The sequence below is a fragment of the Ranitomeya imitator genome, chromosome 5 (genome assembly GCF_032444005.1).
Source record: "Ranitomeya imitator isolate aRanImi1 chromosome 5, aRanImi1.pri, whole genome shotgun sequence".
Lineage (NCBI taxonomy): Eukaryota > Metazoa > Chordata > Amphibia > Anura > Dendrobatidae > Ranitomeya > Ranitomeya imitator.
The window spans coordinates 331,464,791-331,486,942 of NC_091286.1; the positions used below are offsets into that span (position 1 = coordinate 331,464,791).

General features: G+C 40.8%; 1 protein-coding gene across 1 annotated transcript in view; it reads left to right on the plus strand.

Annotated features, from left to right (window-relative positions):
* MDN1 (midasin AAA ATPase 1) overlaps positions 1–22,152 on the plus strand; it is a 335,477-nt gene that overhangs the window by 305,443 nt on the left and 7,882 nt on the right. Inside the window, exons 79-100 of the mRNA XM_069726361.1 lie at positions 997–1,413; positions 2,779–3,005; positions 4,936–5,082; positions 5,200–5,372; positions 5,844–6,005; positions 6,990–7,127; positions 7,226–7,367; positions 8,082–8,260; positions 9,934–10,074; positions 11,948–12,098; positions 12,520–12,818; positions 13,860–14,018; positions 14,536–14,637; positions 15,668–15,869; positions 17,230–17,403; positions 17,543–17,703; positions 17,975–18,055; positions 18,451–18,566; positions 18,762–18,936; positions 20,201–20,274; positions 20,685–20,799; positions 20,884–20,947. Of these exons, the coding sequence (XP_069582462.1) occupies positions 997–1,413; positions 2,779–3,005; positions 4,936–5,082; positions 5,200–5,372; positions 5,844–6,005; positions 6,990–7,127; positions 7,226–7,367; positions 8,082–8,260; positions 9,934–10,074; positions 11,948–12,098; positions 12,520–12,818; positions 13,860–14,018; positions 14,536–14,637; positions 15,668–15,869; positions 17,230–17,403; positions 17,543–17,703; positions 17,975–18,055; positions 18,451–18,566; positions 18,762–18,936; positions 20,201–20,274; positions 20,685–20,799; positions 20,884–20,947 (3,599 nt within the window). The remainder of the gene's footprint in view (positions 1–996; positions 1,414–2,778; positions 3,006–4,935; positions 5,083–5,199; positions 5,373–5,843; positions 6,006–6,989; positions 7,128–7,225; positions 7,368–8,081; positions 8,261–9,933; positions 10,075–11,947; positions 12,099–12,519; positions 12,819–13,859; positions 14,019–14,535; positions 14,638–15,667; positions 15,870–17,229; positions 17,404–17,542; positions 17,704–17,974; positions 18,056–18,450; positions 18,567–18,761; positions 18,937–20,200; positions 20,275–20,684; positions 20,800–20,883; positions 20,948–22,152) is intronic.

Genomic DNA, 22,152 nt, shown 5'->3' on the forward strand with positions numbered 1-22,152 from the left:
TGTATTTGGACCGGATAGTGGCTATACAGCTGGATTTATTTACCGATCTATCTCTGGCTCCATGTAGTGGCAGATTACAACCACTATTCATATACATTATTTGAGCCAAATGGTGGCAACTTAGCTGTTTTATATCCAGCTCTTTATGGTGACAGATTGGAATAATTATTATTGGCACATAAAATGTGCATTGTGTAATTTTACACTGCCCAATTAACAGTAGCTTCCTTATAGGCCGTTTTGCACACTGTGGTTCAGTTTATACTCCACTTATAGTAGCAAAACTTGCATGTTTTTTGCACTCTGTGCTTTTTTTTTATAATTTTTTGCACATTGCACTTTCTGTGACTTGACACAATCCAGTATATTACATTGGTTATATTCAACCTTCCCCCTTTTTTCTGCACTTTATATTGCTATATTGCACATATAAGTTATTACTTTGTTATAATTTTGCACATATTGCCTTAAGGAGGGTATATTTTGAGGATATGCGGATTTTGTGCTACATGTAATTCCAGTTAACCATATTTGTCATCTTGGGGTGATGTATGAACCTGTCATTTAAATATAATATATTTTTTAAAAGGGTCAGCCTGTACTATTGTTGATATTGATTTTATTTATACAAAAAATATTGTCTCATTGTGCGCACATATGTCTACATTTTATTATCTGTATTTTCTATTTAATATTTGCCAAGTATATACAATAAAGGCATTTTAATCTTATTCCTGTTTGGGAGATCTTCTTTGACTATTCTATATTGGCTGTGGTTGCTTCTTAGTACGGTGGTGGTTTCCACATTTCTCTCCACAGGACGCTAGTCACTGGCATTTATATCAAGGTTTTATTATTTTTTATTGATTTTATTATTTGGCATATAGCGATTAGTGTACCTGTGGTTGTTATTTAAATACAATTTGGGGTAGTCTTCTCAAGTAGTGTCTAAATTTGGTGATTAATTTCTGTGCTCCCTGCCCTTTCACGTTACAGAAATGTGATAAGCTGTATGCAGGAAATCAGCTCTCGACTGGACTCGTCTAACGAGTACAAGATCGCATTCCCACCCCAGGATGGGGTGCAGCAGTGGGTGGACAAACTACAGAACCTTGCAGTGCAATGCAGCGTGGTACTGGAGCAGTTTTCCTGGTTACTGCAGTGCTGCCCTGCAGACAGTGAGGAAGGTCAGAAGAAGACTTGTGAAGAAGCCAAGCCTTGGACAGCAGCACTGAACGTTCCTTCTCCAGCCGCTGCAGACTGGCTGCCAAAACTTTGCACCATCCGTAGATCAGACAGTGACTGGCAGGACCTGAATGCAACAGTATCAAAGATGTTAACAGAAATTAAGTCCATAAAAACAGCTGTGGACACAATTCGACTGCAGTCAAGCGAGACTCTGTTTTACTCTTGGTAAGATATCAATTAAGATTTGCTTTTGAAATGGCTATAATTAGTAATGATATTACTGAAATTTCTGTATATACCGTACTTATCCCAATATATCGTAAAAAGTTTAAAGGGAAGGTACCGCGTTTGTAGGTCATTAATAAATCACTGTAATGTAGCATAACATGCTGCTATAAGCAAGTTTGAAATGCATGTGAAACAGATTTCATGTGTTATATGAGTTTAAAGAATGCACTGGGGGCTGACATCTTGGTTTTGCAGCAGTAGCAGGGCACTATCAGTGTCAGATTACGGCACCCCATGCACATAGGAGATAATAGACCAGCACGGACCCTATCTGTAACATTGCAGCAGCATTAGCAGTGAGCTGGGCACGCCTCTGTGGGCTGCACAACTCACTGCTGTAGGTGTGACTAGCTCCACTTACTCTCTATCGTAGGACAGAAGAAGCCCTCACTGCTCCTCTGTACTCCAAGCAGGCACACATCCTCTGCTCCTCACATGCTGCCCTGTGTGCTTCTCCTGCTGTGTCTCTACCTCCCCCTCACACACAGTCCCTGTGATCTCCAGTAAGCTACACTCACAGCCTGCAGAGGGAGGTGACACCTGGAGAGAGAGAGCAGGGCAGCTGACAGGACAGGGATTAAGGTGGGGGAAGGGGGATGGCAAGAATGTTATTCATAAAAAATGCTGCTGAGCCCACTGTGTTCTGCTCCTCTGTAAACAAGCTGTGCCTCTGATGCAGTAACTGCTGGTGATAGCAGGTCACAAGCCAGTCACACACAAAATGGCCCTGCCCTGTGATGCTGCTCTTCATTCTGCCCCAGGGATATTAGACCACCCACAAGGGGAGGGAAATGGTGATGTCAGCACTTACTGCCCCAGTTTTCCAGCAAAGCGTAAAGCTGGTAAGTCTTACTATAGCTGCTTGAGGTCTAAAACGGAAAATGCTCCCCCTAGTGGTAAATATGTATATTTGTAGAAAAATATATAATATTTTTCATATAGAAATGTTTGCAAACAGTGCAAACATTGCATTAATACATTTTAATTACTATTTTAAGCTTAATTTAAAACAAAAAACAAAATACAAGAAAACTGGTGGCACCTTCCCTTTAAAGTCGTCATGTCAGTAGTTTTATCTTCCAGTTTTCTGTTTTGCTCTATTTGATTTATTTTTTGTAATGCATCTTTCCATTTGGACATGGATTATTGAATGACTAGTCCGTGATTCCACTCTCATCTCTCGCCTCTTTACAGCTCTTTATTTTGTTAAATTAAGAGTTGTCCAGAGACAGAACTCCCATTTTTAGCTTTTATAATACTGGCGTGTATTAATTGTTTTATTGCATTTTCCCCCCATTTTAGGAACAATTTTGAGACGTGCTCTTCTGCGCTGGAAACCATGCAGCAGATTGCTCTTGACCTAAGAGAGGTAGAGTTGCGGTTTGTCCTCCCTGAGACAGAAGTGAAAGAGGCGGCACAGCACGTGATTTTTCTGAGGAGTTTCCACTGCATCAGAGAAGAAATCCGCTCGGCAATTCGAGACTTCACTTCGTGGAAATCTCGTCTGCAGGCAATTGGAAGAGCAAAGCGTAAGAACTAGGGAAACTATATTAGATGAACCGGACTCGTGTCAATACTTTATGTCCAGGGCAGGGTTGGGACGGGCTTCGATGTGCAATAGTTAAATGGCATGAAGCATTTGTAGTTTCAGTACTGCATTGTCAGACCTGCCTTTTACATACAGTAATGGACATGTAAACCATTAGCGTTCTTGTCTTTTGTCACACATTAAGCATATTGAAAATGTATTTTTTTTGATAAATATGATAAATATACATTTTACCAGTTCTATTTCATAGCACAGTTTATGCTAAACCATATTTGGTGAGCTAGATACAGTTCACCCCTTTATAAATTGTTAATTTGTCAGCAGGTTTTTGCATCGTGATGTAGGGGCTGGGAACCTGGATCCAGTGACGTGTCACTTACTTTGGGCTGTGTGCTGGGGTCTCAATAGATCAGTGTTTTATCGGCAGGAGATTATCACTACAGGACTAGGTTTTTTGTGCCTCCTGGTCTCATCAGCGGTGCGGGCAGGGTTATACAGGCTCAACATTTGGGCTCTAATAGATCTGTAGCAGGGAAAGCTGATTCGATCACAACTGCACCCAGTAAACTAAGTAATACATTGCTGGAGTCGGAGTCTTCCCCTACATTATTATTTATTTTTATAGCACCATTAATTCCATGGTGCTGTACATGAGAAAGGGGTTACATACAGAGTTATAGATATCGTTAACAGTAAACAAATTTACCATGACAGACCGGTACAGAGGGGAGAGGACCCTATCCTTGCGGACTTACAGTCTATAGGATCATGCTTCTGTAAAGGTACCTTCACACTAAACGACGCTGCAGCGATCCAGACAACGATCCGGATCGCTGCAGCGTCGCTGTTTGGTCGCTGGAGAGCTGTCACACAGACAGCTCTCCAGCTACCAACGATGTCGGTAACCAGGGTAAACATCGGGTTACTTAGCGCAGGGCCGCGCTTAGTAACCCGATGTTTACTCTGGTTACCATCCTAAAAGTAAAAAAAACAAACACTACATACTTACCTTCCGCTGTCTGTCCCCGGCGCTGTGCTTCTCTGTACTGGCTGTGAGCACAGCGGCCGGAAAGCAGAGCGGTGACGTCACCGCTCTGCTTTCCGGCCGCTGTGCTCACAGTGAGTGCAGGAAAGCACAGCGCCGGGGACAGACAGCGGAAGGTAAGTATGAAGCGTTTGTTTTTTTTTACTTTTAGGATGGTAACCAGGGTAAACATCGGGTTACTAAGCGCGGCCCTGCACTTAGTAACCCGATGTTTACCCTGGTTACCAGCGAAGACATCGCTGAATCGGCGTCACACACACCGATTCAGCGATGTCAGCGGGAGAGCCATCGACCAAATAAAGTTCTGGCCTTTCTGCCCCGACCAACGACATCACAGCAGGATCCAGATCGCTGCTGCGTGTCAAACTGAACGATATCGCTATCCAGGACGCTGCAACGTCACGGATCGCTAGCGATATCGTTCAGTGTGAAGGTACCTTAAGATTGCAAAGCAAAAGACCGCTGACAGATTCCCTTTAACTAGGAAGGAAAGCTTTTACTATTTGCAACTCCAAGTATGACCCACCTATCAAATGATATCATCAATGAATGTATTTGGGGCATTCAGTGGAGAGCTAGCGAAAACCCTTCCCTTGATAGATTCCCTTGTAGATTCGTTACCTATGTCTATAGGCTTTTAGCCTTCTGTCTTGTTACATTTAACACATATATATTCATTGGTCCCTTGTAGCCCATGTACATTGAGGCTGCCCATGTCCCTCGTGGAATAGTTATTGTAACCTATCTAACAAGCTGTATAAGCACTCAGTCAGAAAAGGGATGGTTAACGCTTTCATGACCAGTGCTCTTGTGGCGTCATTTCTTGCACTCTAATTGTAATCGTCACTTTTGTGTTTATCAAAAGGGAACCAAGAGTCGGATGAAAAATATGTTAAGGATTTCTCCGATCAGGTGGAAGCTGCCATTAAGTGCATTTTATGTGGCACTCAAAAACTTGTAGAAAAAAACAAGCAAAAGGAAATGCCTAAACTTGTGAAAACCGAGGAAGAAGGTAAAAGCTGTGGTTCTAACGCCTGACTTCATCTGTGTAATAAATCCAGCTACTTGGGATTATCGCTTTCATTTTGTGTAACTGTTTTTTTTGTTTGTTTTTGTTTGTTTTTTTAAGCTGAAGACCAGAAAGAAGACAGTCTTCCGGAAGGCCTCATTACAAAGTTACTGACTGAGGATCTTTGCCATGATTTAAAGGCTTTGGATGTGCAGACTGTAATATCTTCTGTGTCCGGTCTGCTTGAGCGCCTTAAGAGCTACGTTGCTGAGTGCATAAAGGATAAACATGCGGTAGACGGATTCTTCTTCTCTTTTTATGAAAATACATGTATCGGTGTACTCTGTTGAATGGTTATTCCATAGTTAAAAAGTTATCCATCTAAGGCATAGGTGATATTGTGATGATCAGCGAGCGGGCGACAGCTGGCACCCGTTCTGATTCTCCGAACAGCGCTCTGAAAGGTCCCATCCGAATGCACCACCTCTCCCTTTTATATGGGATTGCCAGAAAAAAATCGAGCAATGTACTGATCTACAGGGGATCCATAGCCTATGAATGACAGTGACACACATGCAGTCATCAAGTCATCCCAGTGGGGCTTTTCAGGGTTCCATTCTTTGGACCGATGGGGTCACAGGAGTAGAACTGACACCAATCTGCAAGTTATCACTTCTACATTCAATAGCTTGTGCTATTGATGATGGGAACAATCTTGTAAGTAGTTTTCTCACGTTTTGTAACCAGTTTTCTTTGCTTTTCAGTTTTTCAACCAGTGCTGTGGCCTGCTTGTGCGACTCCTACCCATGCTGTCTTCCTACTCCGACCTCCTCCTGTTTTACCTCACTGTGTCATTGACAACACACCGGGCTACAGGCAAGCTGCTCTCAGTCCTGACCCATATATTTACAGAACTTGCTCAGAAGGTAAGTATTCGTGTGTGCCTCGTCAGATAGCTTACATTTCTTCAAATTAATGAGTTCTTTAATTATATCTTTAATAAAGTTCTACATCCATCTGTAGTAAAAAAATAACAAAATATATATATATATACACACACACACCAAAAGTTTGGACACACCTCATTTAAAGATTTTTCTGTATTTTCATGACTATGAAAATTGTACATTCACACTGAAGAACCTAGAATATAAGACATAATTTCAGTTGTTTCACACTTTTTTGTTAAGTATATAATGCCACTTTTTCTTCACTGTTTTTGCATTTTCTCTTTACTTTCAATGGGTAAAAAAAATCCTGCTGAAAGAATTTTCAAAAACGCTGCTATTCTCACATTCAGTTTAATGGAGTCACATTGCTTTTCTGCCGGTAGTGTAAAATGCCGAAAATGAGCCATATGTGAACATACCCTAAAACTAATAGATATATTCAAAATTTCTAGACGACTTCTTTCATGATTGCCATGAGTTGCCTTTTTTTCAGGATATTCCTCTATTTTCACTTTTTTTTTTCTACTTATGTTTTTTTATATTTTCCTTGAATGCGTTTATAGGGATGGGAAGAAATAATTTGTTTTTGTTTTTTTTACATTTTGTTAATTTCAGGGGGTGGGGGCATAGATTATTCAATAATTCAAAAATGTGTTCATAAATGTAGAATGTATAGAGGAGGTGATACGTTCTGTTGGATGAAGAAGTCTTTGTAGTCCATGTTCAGTAGTACCCTTAGCTTTGGAATATTGTGTGGAAAAGGTCGTCAATTGCTTCTTAAGATTATTTCGAAGTGGTCGTTGACACTCTGCCTAATGGGAAAGCACTGTGGGAAGCCACTATTTCTTGTCTCGGTTATCTTACAAATAAACATTGTTTTCCTTTCGTGTGCCTTATTTTAATCTTAAGGGTCCAAACTTTTAGACCAGCCATTGTAAAAGCTAAATTTTAATGTTACAGGGATTCTGCATTCCTAAAGAACTGATTGAGGATTCTGCTAGTGAGGGAGCTACTCAATTCCATGATTATGAGGGAGGAGGCATTGGGGAAGGAGAAGGCGTGAAGGATGTCAGTGATAAAATTGAAAATGAAGACCAGGTATGACTTATTCCTTTTTACATACTTGCCCCTTATGAGCTTTTACCTGGTATTTATTGAAAGAGTCTGGTTGACTTTATTGTGGTACATTTTGTAAGGTTGAAGATACCTTGAAAAAGGGTCAAGAAAAAGACAAGGATAATCCTGACGACAAGCCTGACGTGAAAGAAGAAGATAATGCTATTGAGATGTCTGACGATTTTGATGGGAAAATGCATGACGGAGACCAAGAAAAGCAAGGTACATACATCTTGTTTAGTTTAGCTTTATTAAGAAGGAAATGTATCATTACGTAAACGCTGTGTAAGAAGAATCACTGTAAACAGGCATTGACCTTCACGGCTCCATGTTGTATGAATACGTGGGGAGTGCTCGGGCCCCCAATGTATCATTTACGTAATACAGTTGCTCTTGACTGTCGATTGTAGTATTCGTACAGATATGTATAGCCTTACCTTTTCTGTAACTTGCTTAAGGATGCCAATTTCTCATGAAGGAAAATAAATACATTATCCCGACATGCACTCCGTGCTCTTGACTGACTGTAGTTCACAGCACAACCACTGGGCGGCCACACATAGAAGGACATAGCGTACCCATAGTGTGACATCCTATCCATGACCGTGTTTTCTAACGTCAATCCTGCATTGCACGTTTCAGGAAATGCTGAGCCGAGAGAATAGATAAGAATTGTCACATCTGTATCTTAGGACGGCTGCGATCTATATAGTTGCTAATGCAATATCTCCAAAATTCAATCCAAACCATTTTGACAAAACAGAATGGATGACCGAATAATAAAATATTGCTGGAGCTGCTGCTATGAAAAGATACAATTGCAGTAATTACACTTAATTTTTCTCTGTTTATGTCAATCTCATGAAATCACATTGATAGGCACACTTCAATATTAAATGTTCTTGTCTTATCGGATTTTTTAATTTCCTTCAACAGAAAATGAAGATGATAAATCTAGCAGCGAGGAAGATGACCTTGATAAACAGATGGGAGATCTTGGTGATGCTGATGCAGACAAACTTGACGAACGTCTTTGGGGAGATGATGAAGATGAGGATGACGACGATGATGATGACAACGATAAAGCAGAAGAGACTGGACCAGGAATGGATATGGTGAGCGTTTAACTTATTCGATACCTTGTTATTCTATGGTTATAAAGCATAAATGATAAATGTAAAAAAAATTCTAATTACTGTGTAAGGCTGGGATCACATTAGCGTTTCTGTGCGCAGTGTATGATCCGCATAGATCCTCATGCACACATATCTTTACATGGTGTTCGCAGGGACATGCCTTTGCATGCGTTCACATGCGGATTCGTCGTTTTGCGGTGTCCGGCAAACACAACATGTTGCATTTTTTGAGGCGTAAAAAATAAAAGGCATTACTTTCTATGGGAACGCATTGATACGCAAGGACATGCGTACGCATGTGTTCGTTACGTATGCGTACTTTAGACTGTGCATGTCCAGAAAATGATTTCACCGCCTCCACCATGCGCATAATGAACTCAAACGCATTTAAACGCATGCACACGCAGTGTTTTTGTTTGCGTCATGCGCAAGATGATGCACGGGCGTAAGCATGCTTTTTGGCAGATGATATACTCTGCGCACAGAAACGCTAAATTGAGGATTTGTTCTTCACTAAATTCAGGATGTTTGTTGTCTGTGAATGACATTTGCAAACTTGTATTTACCTATTTCTGGCAAGTGCATACAGTTGAATCGAGTCTAATAATGCTCTGTGAGCCAACTTAGCTACGATGTATTCTTGTGAAGCCAAAGCTGTTGATTATTATTATTTATTTATATAGCACCATTAATTCCATGGTGCTGTACATGAGAAGGGGTTACATCAAAATACAAATATCACTTATGGAAAGCAAACTAACAATGACAGACTGATACAGAGGGGCGAGGCCCTGCCCTTGCGGGCTTACATTCTACAGGATTATGGGGAAGGAGACAGTAGGTCGGGGGTTGCAGTAGGTCCGATGGTGTTGAGGTGGCCGTGTGGTCATTCCAGGCTGTAAGCTTCTTTGAAGAGATGGGTTAGCTCCCAGAGCATTGTCTATAGAGAGACCCTCGCCAATTGGTGAGGAATGGAAGCACATATCATTTTCGATTGTTAGGTCAGCTGTATTTTTCATTAATTTGATGAAACTGGTGTGCATAGCAAATATATTTTATGTATATACTGTATGTAACGTCCAGTAAACAATGAGCATCTAAATCTGTGGATGCCATCTGTAGCTGTAGTTCTTGGAAGGACGACATACGTTCTTTCCATCTTTCTTGTATTTGGAGGTGAGTTTGGCATATAGCCTGGGTCCTTCTACTAAAGAAAAGGAAAATGGTTTTATTCCTAGTACCGCATATAACTTATAGAATATAGACTGTGACTGATGATTACATTTAAGCCCCAATACCAATAACTTGCTACATGGGGTTTCTGGAGGCTGAGATCTTGGTGCACTTCTCAGGGATGTGTATGCCATACGCATGCGTGAAAAATACTCCTCAATGTTCATTCTGGGGTTATGTTTTTATCCCCTTGACTGGTAAATTACCTGATTTACAATGTCATGCAGATTTTCTACTTCTAAGAACTGTTATTTTGATATTAAAGTAGAGAAAATGGCATTTAACTTTTGTGTTGCTGCACATGATGGGTGTTCAAGGACAGATGAAGCGGCCTTGGATGTAAATACCCTGCATCCATATCTCACCATATTTATATGGTTCCACTGTCCACTGATGTTTTATACTATTATATAATATAGGGTGAATCTGAGCTGGTTGCTAAGGATGACAACCAAAATGGGGATCAGGGAAAAGATGAGAAGCGGAACCAAAAAGAGGAGACCAAAGAGGAAAAAGGGGAGGAAAATCGCAAAGAAAAAATTCATGAGCAAATTGATGAGGTAAGTCAGAATTATTTGTAACCAGAAATTCAAACCTGCCATCGGATGTCTATTTAGATGTGTTAAGTTGGTAATGCCACCATATATACCCTGTAAGCACTACCTCAGTGATAAATTGGCAACTATTGTTTCCTATTTGCCTCTTTTATATTGAATGGACCATATAGTGCTGTGATGTGTGTCCAGAATCTAGTTGCCTTTGTCCCTGGCATTGCGAATACTTCTCTGAACTGTAGTAGATATGTTAGCAAATTTCATGAAGCGTCATTCGAAGGCACATTAAATTATATGACTGATTCAGATCACTTTACCGTATATACTCGAGTATAAGCCAACCCCCCCCCCCCCCCCTATTTTTGCCACAAAAAACTGGGAAAACTTATTGACTCGAGTATAAGCCTACGGTAGGAAATTCAGCAACTACCGGTGAATTTCAAAAATAATAATAGATGCTCCATACCGTTCATTATTGCCCCATAAGATGCTCCATATAAAGCTGTGCCACATATAATGCTGCATACTGTTCATTATTGCCCCATAGATGCTCCATATAAAGCTGTGCCACATATAATGCTCTGCACCGTTCATTATGGCCCCATATAAAGCAGTGCCATATATAATGCTCCATACTGTTCATTATTGCCCCATAGATGCTCCATATAAAGCTGTTCCACATATAATGCTCTGCACCGTTCATTATGGCCCCATATAAAGCTGTGCCATATATAATGCTCCATACTGTTCATTATTGCCCCATAGATGCTCCATATAAAGCTGTGCCACATATAATGCTCTGCACCGTTCATTATGGCCCCATATAAAGCTGTGCCATATATAATGCTCCATACTGTTCATTATTGCCCCATAGATGCTCCATATAAAGCTGTGCCACATATAATGCTCCATACTGTTCATTATTGCCCCATAGATGCTCCATATAAAGCTGTTCCACATATAACGCTCTGCACCGTTCATTATGGCCCCATATAAAGCAGTGCCATATATAATGCTCCATATTGTTCATTATTGCCCCATAGATGCTCCATATAAAGCTGTGCCGCATATAATGCTCTGCACCGTTCATTATTGCCCCATAGATGCTCCATATAAAGCTGTGCCACATATATAATGCTCTACACCGTTCATTATGGCCCCATAGATGCTCCATATAAAGCTGTGCCCCATATATAATGCTCTGCATCGTTCATTATGGCCCCATAGATGCTCCATATAGAGCTGTGCCATATATAATGCTGCTGCTGCTGCAATAAAAAAATTGCGTCTCTTCGCTCAGGACGCCGGCGCTTTCAATATTTCGTGCGGCTCCGTCTCCAGCACTGACACTCAGCAGAGGGCGCGCACTGACTACGTCACCGCGCCCTCTGACCTGAGCGTCACAGCCAGAGGACGCTGGAGACTGAGCCGCACCGGAATGAGGAGCAGGTAATTATCACGCAGCGCTCCCCTCCCCGTATACTTACCTGCTCCTGGCTCGGTCCCTGCTTCTTCCACCGCTGCATCTTCTTCCTGTATTGAGTGGTCACAGTTACCTCTATGGGTGGTGGAGCCGCATATTCATTACTGTAATGAGCGGTACCATGTGACCGCTCAATACAGGAAGAATCTGCAGCGCTGGAAGAAGCAGGGACTGCGCCAGGAGTAGGTGAGATTAACTAGACAGCCCCTGCTCCCCCTTCCCTGCCGACCCCTGGGTATGACTCGAGTATAAGCCGAGAGGGGGACTTTCAGCCCAAAAAAATGGGCTGAAAATCTCAGCTTATACTCGAGTATATACGGTAAATGATTTTTTTTCCCATTTAGATATTCTTCCAAATAAAACTTTAATTATCGACTTTCTCTGTTCACATTTCAGCGAGAATATGATGAAAATGAGACTGACCCTTACCATGGCAAGCAAGACACTAATCAAGAGCCAGAAGCTCTTGATCTACCCGATGACTTGAACCTAGAAAATGATGAGGGTAAAGGCAGTGGAGATGAAAAAGATAAAGAAAATGGTGAAGGTAATCAGACATTCACAAGCTTATAGACTTGTTTGGGGCTCCGTGAAGCCCTGCCCACTGCCGAGCCTCTTCCTTTAGCTCCACTTACGCATTCTGCGTACCCTATCTTTAACATTGGGTGCACAGACCATGCAGATGTATGCGCGGATGCCTTCGCCTGCGTCGTCTTGACACTGCGCAGACCTGCATCAAACGCAACATGTTAGGATTTTGTTGCAGTCGGCGCAGCTTCAAAACGACGCATGCGGAGGCATCTGCATACATCTTTATTGCCTGTGTACCCTTCACGGAGGAAGAAGGCTGCCATCCGCAGCCCTGCCGAACGCTAGTGTGAAGCCTGCCTTATTGTTAATACAGCTTACTCCTCACAAGTATCAGTCTGCAGATCCATTTTACAGACCACTTTATTAATTTATTGCAGTAGAAAATCCTTTTGAAATAGAAGAGAAATCAATGGATATAAAAGAAGAAGAAAAAGGCCAAGAAGAGAATGATGAGGAAAAAACTGATGCAGAGGTTCAGGAAATGAATGAAGGAGACCAGGAGAACCTGGACAAGGATGAGCAGAAGGAGGAACCAGGCCCTCAAGAACCAGAGGAAGAGTCTACGAACAATGAGGCTGGCGAGAATGTCGCAGACCTAGCAGAGGAGGAGAAAAAGCTGGAGCCAGAAAAAGAGAATGAAAATGGATTGCCAACAGATAGTGGACTCCTGCCTCAGGTAAAACTTTAGATCATTTTAAAGAACCATTTGTAGCTTTTTATGTAAAATGCCTAAAGACAAACTGCCCAATTCTTCTGCTGATGTTTTTTTTTGTGGATGGGCACGATCTTCTGTAAGATAACATTGTCTCATTATGAATAATAATGTATAGATTTCATAGGTTGCCTGGGAAGGTAAAGATTAAAGAAAGTCAGTATCCCTCTAATATATTTTTTACTTGCCTTAATGACTTCATAAATAAGTATACGTCTCTACAAGCCATAAAATGGGGACATATGGTTAGAAAAAATTATAGAGCTTGTTTGGTTAAAATAATTTATTTCCAATCCACCTGCACTGACGGGCAGAGTGGGAACTTTTATCTCCATTAGTATGGATTAGCAGTGCCAAGAGCAATCTGCGATCCATTCGCTGCCCATGGGGCTGCCAAGTGCTGTGCTTAGCTTTTTCTAGCAGTCCCATAGAGAGTGAATGCAGTGGTGTTTGCGCATTCAACCTGCTGCCCCACTTAAAAATTGGGTTAAAAGTTCCCCAGTGGGGATGAAATTTTCCTGGTCTGACAATTGGTGCGACCTCCACCGATCAGCAAGTGATCATCTCTGCTGCCAATAGATTATAACCTCTTTTAATACTGGCAAGACAGATAAAATTAATTTCCCCTCTTCCTGTCTCTTGTTATTGTTTAGTGCTCACTCACTGTAACACCTTTATAGTTGGCACTGGGAACAAAAGATATTGGACCACCACTACCTTTGAGTCTTTAGATTAGTGGGCACTGATTTTGAGGCTTCTTTATCTGTGGTGTTTTGTCCCTCGAGCCATTGCCATGTAGAGATTGAGAGAGACAAATATTACCCACTGATTTTGCAGACCATTTTTTTTAAAGAATATTCCGTTGATGCACCAATTATAAAGAAGGCGTCATGCAGCAATCAGTTGGCTTAATGCATGAACACAGGAGCCCATTACTCTACATGCTCAAGTCTTTTCTTGTCTCAATATATCGACAAGCTGATATTTTATGTTTTTTTCTATCAGAATGACGAGGAAGAAAAAATTGCCGAAGATGAAGAGGTTCCCGACTCTGCTCAGAGAATGGAACATGAGACTTGTGGGCAAACTGCAGAGGACAACTTACAGAGCGACACTGCGGCTGAACTGGCTGGTGCCGCCTCAGAAAAGGATGAAGCCAAGGAGGTAACTTACTACATGTTTGCTGTGGGGATTTTTCAGCTTGTTCCAAATTGTTACGAATGATTTTCAAATTGAAAATAATACAACTTGGTAATATGCTTTCATTATCAAAACTCCACCGTTGACCTGCTGTGAGCGTTGTACACAACAGCACCACTTGTGGCCTCACTTCCACACAAAGGAGGGCTTCTTCCCTCTCCCTGTGGTGGTAAGATGTATTATGGGGTATGGCTGAATAGCTTTTTAATCGCTAAGCCCCATTTTTTGTCAATACATAAGTTATATAGGCGAAGGAGGCTGGCTTAGCTATAGTATGGAGCCAAACAACCAGCTCCGTTCATGTCTCATACTTTTTTTTTTGTCTTGAAACGAAGTCACTGCAGCTGCTGGAAATTAGGACTGACCCTAGCAAGTAGGCCTGTGATAATGAAAGTTGTGAAAGTCATTATTTTATCTTTCTACTTTGGTCTTGTCCTGAGTAAGGGCTTATCGGTTCATCAATGAAATTCTTCTCCTCTAGGAGCATGGGACGGGATCAGCCGATGCAAGTCAGTCTGAAGGGCACGAGTCAAAATTGATGGCACGTATGGCTTTAGAGAAACAAAGCGTCCATCCTACACAGGTAAATGGTTTGTCTGTAGGAGCTGTAAACCAGCATTAATGATGCCTAACAATGTAAAAAAAAATATCCACCAACAATGCTTGTAAAACACTATGAATAACGTTTGTATTGTAAGGCTGTGTTCACACGTTGCGGTTTTTTCACGGTTTTTCCCTATAAAACCGCAAAAAAAACCGCATACAATAAGCATCCCATCATTCAGAATGAATTCCGCATGTTTTGTGCACATGATGCGTTTTTTTCCACGAAAAAAACGCATCGCGGCAAAAAAACGCAGCATTTTCATTAATTTTCCGTTTTTTTTGCGGATTTCCCACTCCAAAATGCATTGGGAAGTGTCCGGAAAAAAATGCGGCAAAATCGCGGCAAAAACGCATGTGGTTTTCTTGCGGATTTCTTGCAGAAAATGTTCGGAATTCTCAGGAATTTTCTGCAAGAAATCCTGAACGTGTGCACATAGCCTAAGCGTTTAGAACGTGTGTGTATGAGTCCTACAGCTTCTATTGCGTATAATTTAGCAGATTCCTGTTTTATCTGAGACTTTGTAATTCATCAGCTCAGTGGCTTGAAAATTGGCCCAAAAGAAGCTTTTTAGTATACTGTAGATTCTGGTTTCTTTATGTGACTGAACCTTGATAAGGTATAATAAGTATATCCTCTTGCTGAGGTTGTTGTATGTTAATTTGTCTTTGACTCTTTCTTGCTCAAGAGCCGTCATTCAGCACAAAACCGATTGGTCATATTGTATTCTCATTTATCTTGTGTTCTTCAAAAATAATTGGTAGTAAAACACAAGTGATAAACCATCCAAAATCGATGTTATGGTCCAAAAGCACCATCTGAGGGTATAGTGCTAGAAATGATCATAAGGACAAATCATTTTTGTGTGTCTAAATTGGCTGGTTACAGAGAACAATAGCTTACAGTGTACATAAGATGTGGATACATTAGATTTTAGCGTTCAAGGCTACATGTTGTCATCTATTCAGTGTGTGTTCTTGACCTATATCTACCTGATATTCATTGTTAGAGTGTCAAGCGAAAACCGGGCCAAACAGATGACAATCGCACCTTGGGAGATGACACTGAACCAGTCCACAAAAGGCTGAAGACCATGGAATCCAGCAGTGAAATGGACGATCATGACAAGCAAACTAAACACCAGACACAAGAAGCTGACGCTTATGAGCACATCAAGCAGGGAGCCGAGTCTTTTGATGCTCAGACATATGGTAACTTGTCATCTTCCGATTTATGCAAATATCACATTCACACATTCATTTTACTTTGTGCTGAACGGATGAACGTTTAGCGCTTAAACTTTGGGGCATAATTCTTAGAGAGTGCAAAGTTAAAACTAGATAGTCTTAAAATGTGCCATATGTATAATAATAATCTTCATATAGCACCAACATATTCCATAGCGCTTTGCAATTCAACAGTTCCTATACAACAGTCATAGCATAGATAGTGATAATACAGTAATTGATGCAAAGATATTGACGACCCTGCCCGTAAGAGCTTACAATGACTGTGTTTTTCAGCCATCATCTGCCTCTAACAGCTTTGAGTAGAGCTGAGCTCTGCCTGCGGATACTAACTTGTTAAATATCACTGTGAATCTTGGAACAGCTTTTACAGTGCATAATCTAATCTGGGGTTCGAGCTATTCTAACCGGAATCATGGGTTGTCATGTTGCTGATCGCAGGTTCAAGTCCCCTAAAAGGAATTACAAAAATAATTGTTTGAAAAAAATAATAGTTTGGATTTCTCCTATGAAAAAAAAATGAAAATATACCATGGTATCGTCACGTCTGTAAAAGTTCAATCTATCAAAATGTAAAATTAGCAAGATCAGTAAACTCTGTGAAGAAAAACAAAAATCAAAATGACACTACCACATCTCAAAAGATTGCAATAAGTGGTGATCAAAACATCTCCCGAAAATGGCGCCAATAAAAAAGTCTGCTAAGGGCGCAATAACCAACTCTTACATAGCTTCATCTACTGAAATCTGAAAAAGTTACTGATCTCAAAAGATAGCAACACTAGCATAGTTTTTTTTTATAAAGTAAAAAAAAAAACCTGTTTGATACTACTGTAATACTGACCTGGGGAATACTATTGCCAGGTTAGTTTTACCATATAAATATCGGACGCTCCAAATACTAAGCCAAAAATGAATTACAGAATTGCAACTTCACTGTGCTTGTAATTGTTTCTCCATCACATGATAAAATCTGGCAGGATGAGGAGGTGGGGTGTTTTTTTTTTTTTGCACAAGAATTTTTGCACATTTAGGTTGTTTTTACGATATTCCTTCTAATATAGAGAACATATGAAGCCTATCTTGACCTTGGGAAAGGCTTAGTGCATTGCTTTCACAGACATTTTTGTTTTAACTCTGTGTATGGTCGCTGCATAGTGATGAACTGTTGACGTGCCGAATGTTTGCTATTCTGACTGACGTGACACCTACTAGTGCATGAGGATTGCACCTAATCTAATCTATTTCTATTTGACGTTTCTGTGTTTTCCCCTAAAACAGTGATGTCTGTACATGGTGTTAGACGTCTTTATTTTCTTTACAGATACCGCCAGTAAAGAGCAAGAGAAATCCATACAGCCTCGGAAAGAAGAAAAGGATGAAAGTGCAGCCCAAGAAGATGTGGAAATGGAGGTACAAGAAGATGAGTGTCTTGAATCTGTCAGCGTGGAACAGCTAAAGCCGGAGCAATCAAAGTCCAGAGAGTCCATTGCACAAGGTAAATGTTCACAAGAAGGGCAAATATTCAAAAATCTGCATTATCCAGTTTATAAAGAGTACTTTGCTGTTTTCACAAAATTATCATTATTTGCTATGGGCTACAAAGGATTTCAAGAGGCTACCTGTTTCACACACAGGGCCCATGGAATCTGATCCTGAGGTGCAGAGTGTCAGTAATGAAGATGAGATACCGCTCAGAGATTCTGAAGCCACAAATACAGACATGGCGAAACCTGACCGACGCATGGAATCGAGTATACATACTGACTGGGACCTGCTAAGAGAGGAACCCGTGCAGGTGGGACCTGTTATATTCATTGCTATAGATCTTGCTTTGTTATACGTTTCACTCCGCAAGACTCCTACGTCTAGATGTACTCATCGCCATCTGACGGGAGGTGCTGGAACGTCTCCGCCATATCGTAGATTACATTTCATGGCACATTTTTGTAAACTCCTACAATGCTACTTTTGGCTTTAAGATTTTAGGTTCTATTTCTTCATATATGTGAGTGCTACTAGCTTGGAAATAAAGCAGATATTTTTCTTGTACTCTGTGTTCTGAACAGTCTGCCCAAAATCTTGAAGATCTGAGGAAAGAACTTGAAAAGCAGCTTGAAGCCTGGTACGCCCATGGTGATGCTGAAGAGGTGAGCACTTTAGCCTAAGCTTTCATTTAGGGGTACTGGAACTTTCCTTCCCTTGCCTTTACCCGGTTCCCTCATCTTTGTACATTCACCTCTCTCAAGATCCATTTTCCCCCAGGGTAATACTCTTGATTTTTCGCGTACTCTAACTTTTTCTATTGGTAATTAACCGGGGTGAGTTTTTTGTCTTTGGAGGTTTTTAAACCGGTAATTCTTCTCTGTAATAATGTTATACTTGTGCTGTTTTCCTTATTCTGCACATAGCACTCCATGTCCTTTTTATATGCTCATCCGATCTATCAACTATTTCATTCTCATGACATGGCAAATTAGTATTTAACATTGGTGTCATTCCCACTGTATAAAAGTCTAATAGTCGGCTGTCATTTTTCTTACAGGAGAAGTCAGCAGCTGAAATGTGGCAGAGTTACCTTCTTCTTACCGCTCCCCTGTCTCAGCAGTTGTGTGAACAGCTCCGACTTATACTAGAGCCTACAAAAGCGGCCAAACTCAAGTGAGTATAGAGTATATTCCATTATTTCAGTATAGGAATACGTTCTCCTGAAGACGGGGGTATTCGCTGCGTCCTCTGTTTTACCAGCCGTCTCCTGATGGCGTGTGCATGAATTAATTGGCGAGAACAGTTCATCCAGTTACACAAATATCAATCAGCATGATTCCATAATCTACTTTCATTTAACTCTTGCAGAGGGGATTACAGAACTGGGAAGAGACTGAATATGCGGAAAGTGATTCCATACATCGCCAGTCAGTTCCGAAAAGACAAAATCTGGCTGCGCAGAACGAAGCCCAGCAAGCGAGAATACCAGATCTGTTTAGCTATAGATGATTCATCCAGCATGGTTGATAACCACTCCAAACAGGTTAGAGGTTGTTTGTCGCCGGGGTATTTACCCCTTTAAGAGCCAGCAAGTTCTACATTTTTTCCCTTTCATTCTTTCCTCCTTCTCTTTCAAGAGACATAACTTTATTTTTTATTTAATAAAGACGTTTGATGGCTTATTTTTTTTTTTTCAGGGCGCTTTGTAGTTTTGAATCTCACCTTTCATTTGACTATATAACGTACTTTAGTATTTATAAACAAAAGAAAAATCCAACTACGGTGAAATAAATGCAATTCCGCCTTTTCGGTTTTTTTTCTTTATTTGCTTTTACTGCGTTCATTGTGCATAAAAAATTATCTAGAAACATGGTTGTCCAGGTCTGTCTGATTTTACAGCAATACCAAACATACATTGTTTTTTTTTGTTTGTTTGTTTTCTATTTTAGCAGTAAAAAAAAAATTCAGAATATCATTTTAAAAAAAAATTTGCTTTCATGTTGCAATTTATCGGCATCGGCACCCATAACTTTTTACTGTGTTTATGATGTTGCGTGAGGGCTTGTTTTTGTGGTCAGCAGATGTTTCTTTTCAACACTTGTATGCATAAAATGCTCAGATTGCTTTAATAGACTTTTAGGAATATAGCAATAGCAAAATGTTTGTTTTCCCTTATTTCTATTTCAGCGGAAAGAAAGTGATATATATATAATCACTTTTCTTCCACTGAAATAAAAATAAGGGAAAACTGACTCACATTCCCGGAGTTCACGTGAAATTATGTCCCATGAGCCCTGCGCACAATCAGCGCTGGTGTCGCTGTCCCCGCCTTCAGACGTATAAGTAATGAACAGGAGGTGAGCGGCCAGCCGCACCTCTCACTTCCTCTTTATTAATTATATGCCGAAAATGGGGACAGTGACACCAGCGCTGATTGGGCGCAGGGCTCATGGGACATAATTTCACGTGAACTCCAGGAATGTGAGTGCTGAAACCGCTGGCACGGGAGGGGAGTATAAGCTTTTATTTATTTTAATGTGGGCAAACATGGGGAGTGAGAAATGGTTTGTCCTAGTGGTGTACAACCCCTTTGAAAGATTACCAGCTGTCGCTGTCAGAAACTGATATTGGCAACATAATAAAGCTAGCAAGAGCAATGCCTGGAGGGAGCTCAACTTCTGAGTCCAGATACCCCTAATTAATGTCCTAATGCGGGTAGGGAATTAATATAAAAAAAATCTGGTTTGATGATTGTCTCTAGGAATAAAATTAATTTGTGGGTTGTTTTTATTTTTATTTTTTCTTAGCTTGCCTATGAGTCCCTGGCAGTGATAGGAAATGCGCTGACACTCCTGGAAGTTGGTCAAATCGCTGTTTACAGGTATGTAACTTGCCTGCACGCCATATTGTTGCGTATGCTTTATTTGTACACCCTGTATTTAATGTTTTTACCAAGGACATTGTTTTCACTACCCACCTATACCATCCTTTGTAAAAACTTGGCAAGGAGAGTATAATGGGGAACATTTTCCTGTTTCTGCCATTGAATTTGTAAATCATGTTTGACTTTGAAAAGTACAACGATGATTTTCTGTTTATCTTCGCTGTGATTATGCGTGATCTGATGTAGAATACTGCTATCCACTCTTTAGTTTCTGCTATTTGAATAATTACATTACAGTTTGCCAACAAGGTGAATCCCCATTCCTCACTTTTTAATGGACCACCGTTAATTGTCATACTTTTTCCTGCTAAGTATATGTACACTCACGTGATCTGTTTCTACCTTAGTTTTGGAGAAAACGTCAAACTTTTACATCCTTTCCATGAACAATTTAGTGAGCAGTCTGGCTCCAGAATTCTCAGTCAGTGCAAGTTTCAGCAAAAGAAAACGCTGCTGGCCCAGGTAACCAAAGAAATCTTTATATCTCATCCATGAGCTTATCTTTTTGTCCCAGGTCTGATGGTTTACTTTTTTTTCCTCCTACAGTTTTTGGAATCTTGTGTGCCCATGTTTGCTGCTGCACAACAAATGCTTCAAGTCGGTAATCCAGGTGAGCAAAGATGTGTAAAAGATTTTTCTGTGCATTATCTGGCATATCCTGTGACATTCTATTCTAACAATGTAACCAACTTGAATGGTTAAACCAACCAATGTTATGAATTCATGACTGAATGTGTATGCTTTATCATCAAATATTGTCCTACCTTTGCTGGGAATTTGCTGTTCTTAAGGTGGGATTAAACGTCTTCCCTTAGGCAATCCTTCAAAATGTTCTACTTATCGCTTTTCATAAACAACCTATTTTGTGCCTTCGTTCTGTAGCGATTTTTTTTTTTTTTTAAGCAGAAGTCTTCTTTCACTTACTTTGCCGACTTGTACTTCAAAGCCATTGCATGGGAACAAAAACCAGTTATTTCTGTTCCCACTGCAATGTAGAAACAATTATTTTTTTGTGACTAGTGAACTCCCAATAAAAATAAAAGAAAGCAGATGTATTTTATAGATTCAAGCAAAACCAAAAGAAATGAACTGAAGTATAAGTTGGTATACATGCAAAGTGTAGGAGCAGTATCACACTGGCCATTAAACAGACTAATCCTAAGACAGAAACAAAGAAAATATACCAAGATGTAAGTAAGAAAGAAACAATAGTGCATATAAATAACATAGGAGACTTAATAAACACTTTTCTCCTTCGCCTCATTGGGGGACACAGACCATGGGTGTATGCTGCTGCCACCAGGAGGCTGACACTAAGTAATACAAAGAAAGTTAGCTCCTCCCCTGCAGTATACACCCTCCTGCTGGCCCCCAGCTAACCAGTTCTTGCTTAGTGTCCGTAGGAGGCACACGGACGGGTCTGCTATTCAGACCCAAAGAATTTACCTTTTTACCTTTTTTACCTTTTACAACGGACGAAGGGGGCGACGGATTCTTTCATGGTCCGATCTCCCCCGAACCAACAACAGGCGAGCACGGGAGTTTCACCTCTCCGTATCCTCTCCTGCGACGTGGGAAGCCACTGCCTGAGCTGATTTTAGGGGCGACGGGCCCCTTCTAGGGCACCGATCTCCCCCCTCCCTTATCAGACGAGCACTGGAGTTTCACCTTCAGTATCCTCTTCTGCAGCCAGGCCTATTGCCGGACATTCAGCCCTGTCCACCAGGTTTTACCCTCGGCTGTACAGAGGCACCTTCCAACGTGGCGTCCGAGCAGCCCCCACTGCATCACCACTGAAAAAGCGGATGATGGAAG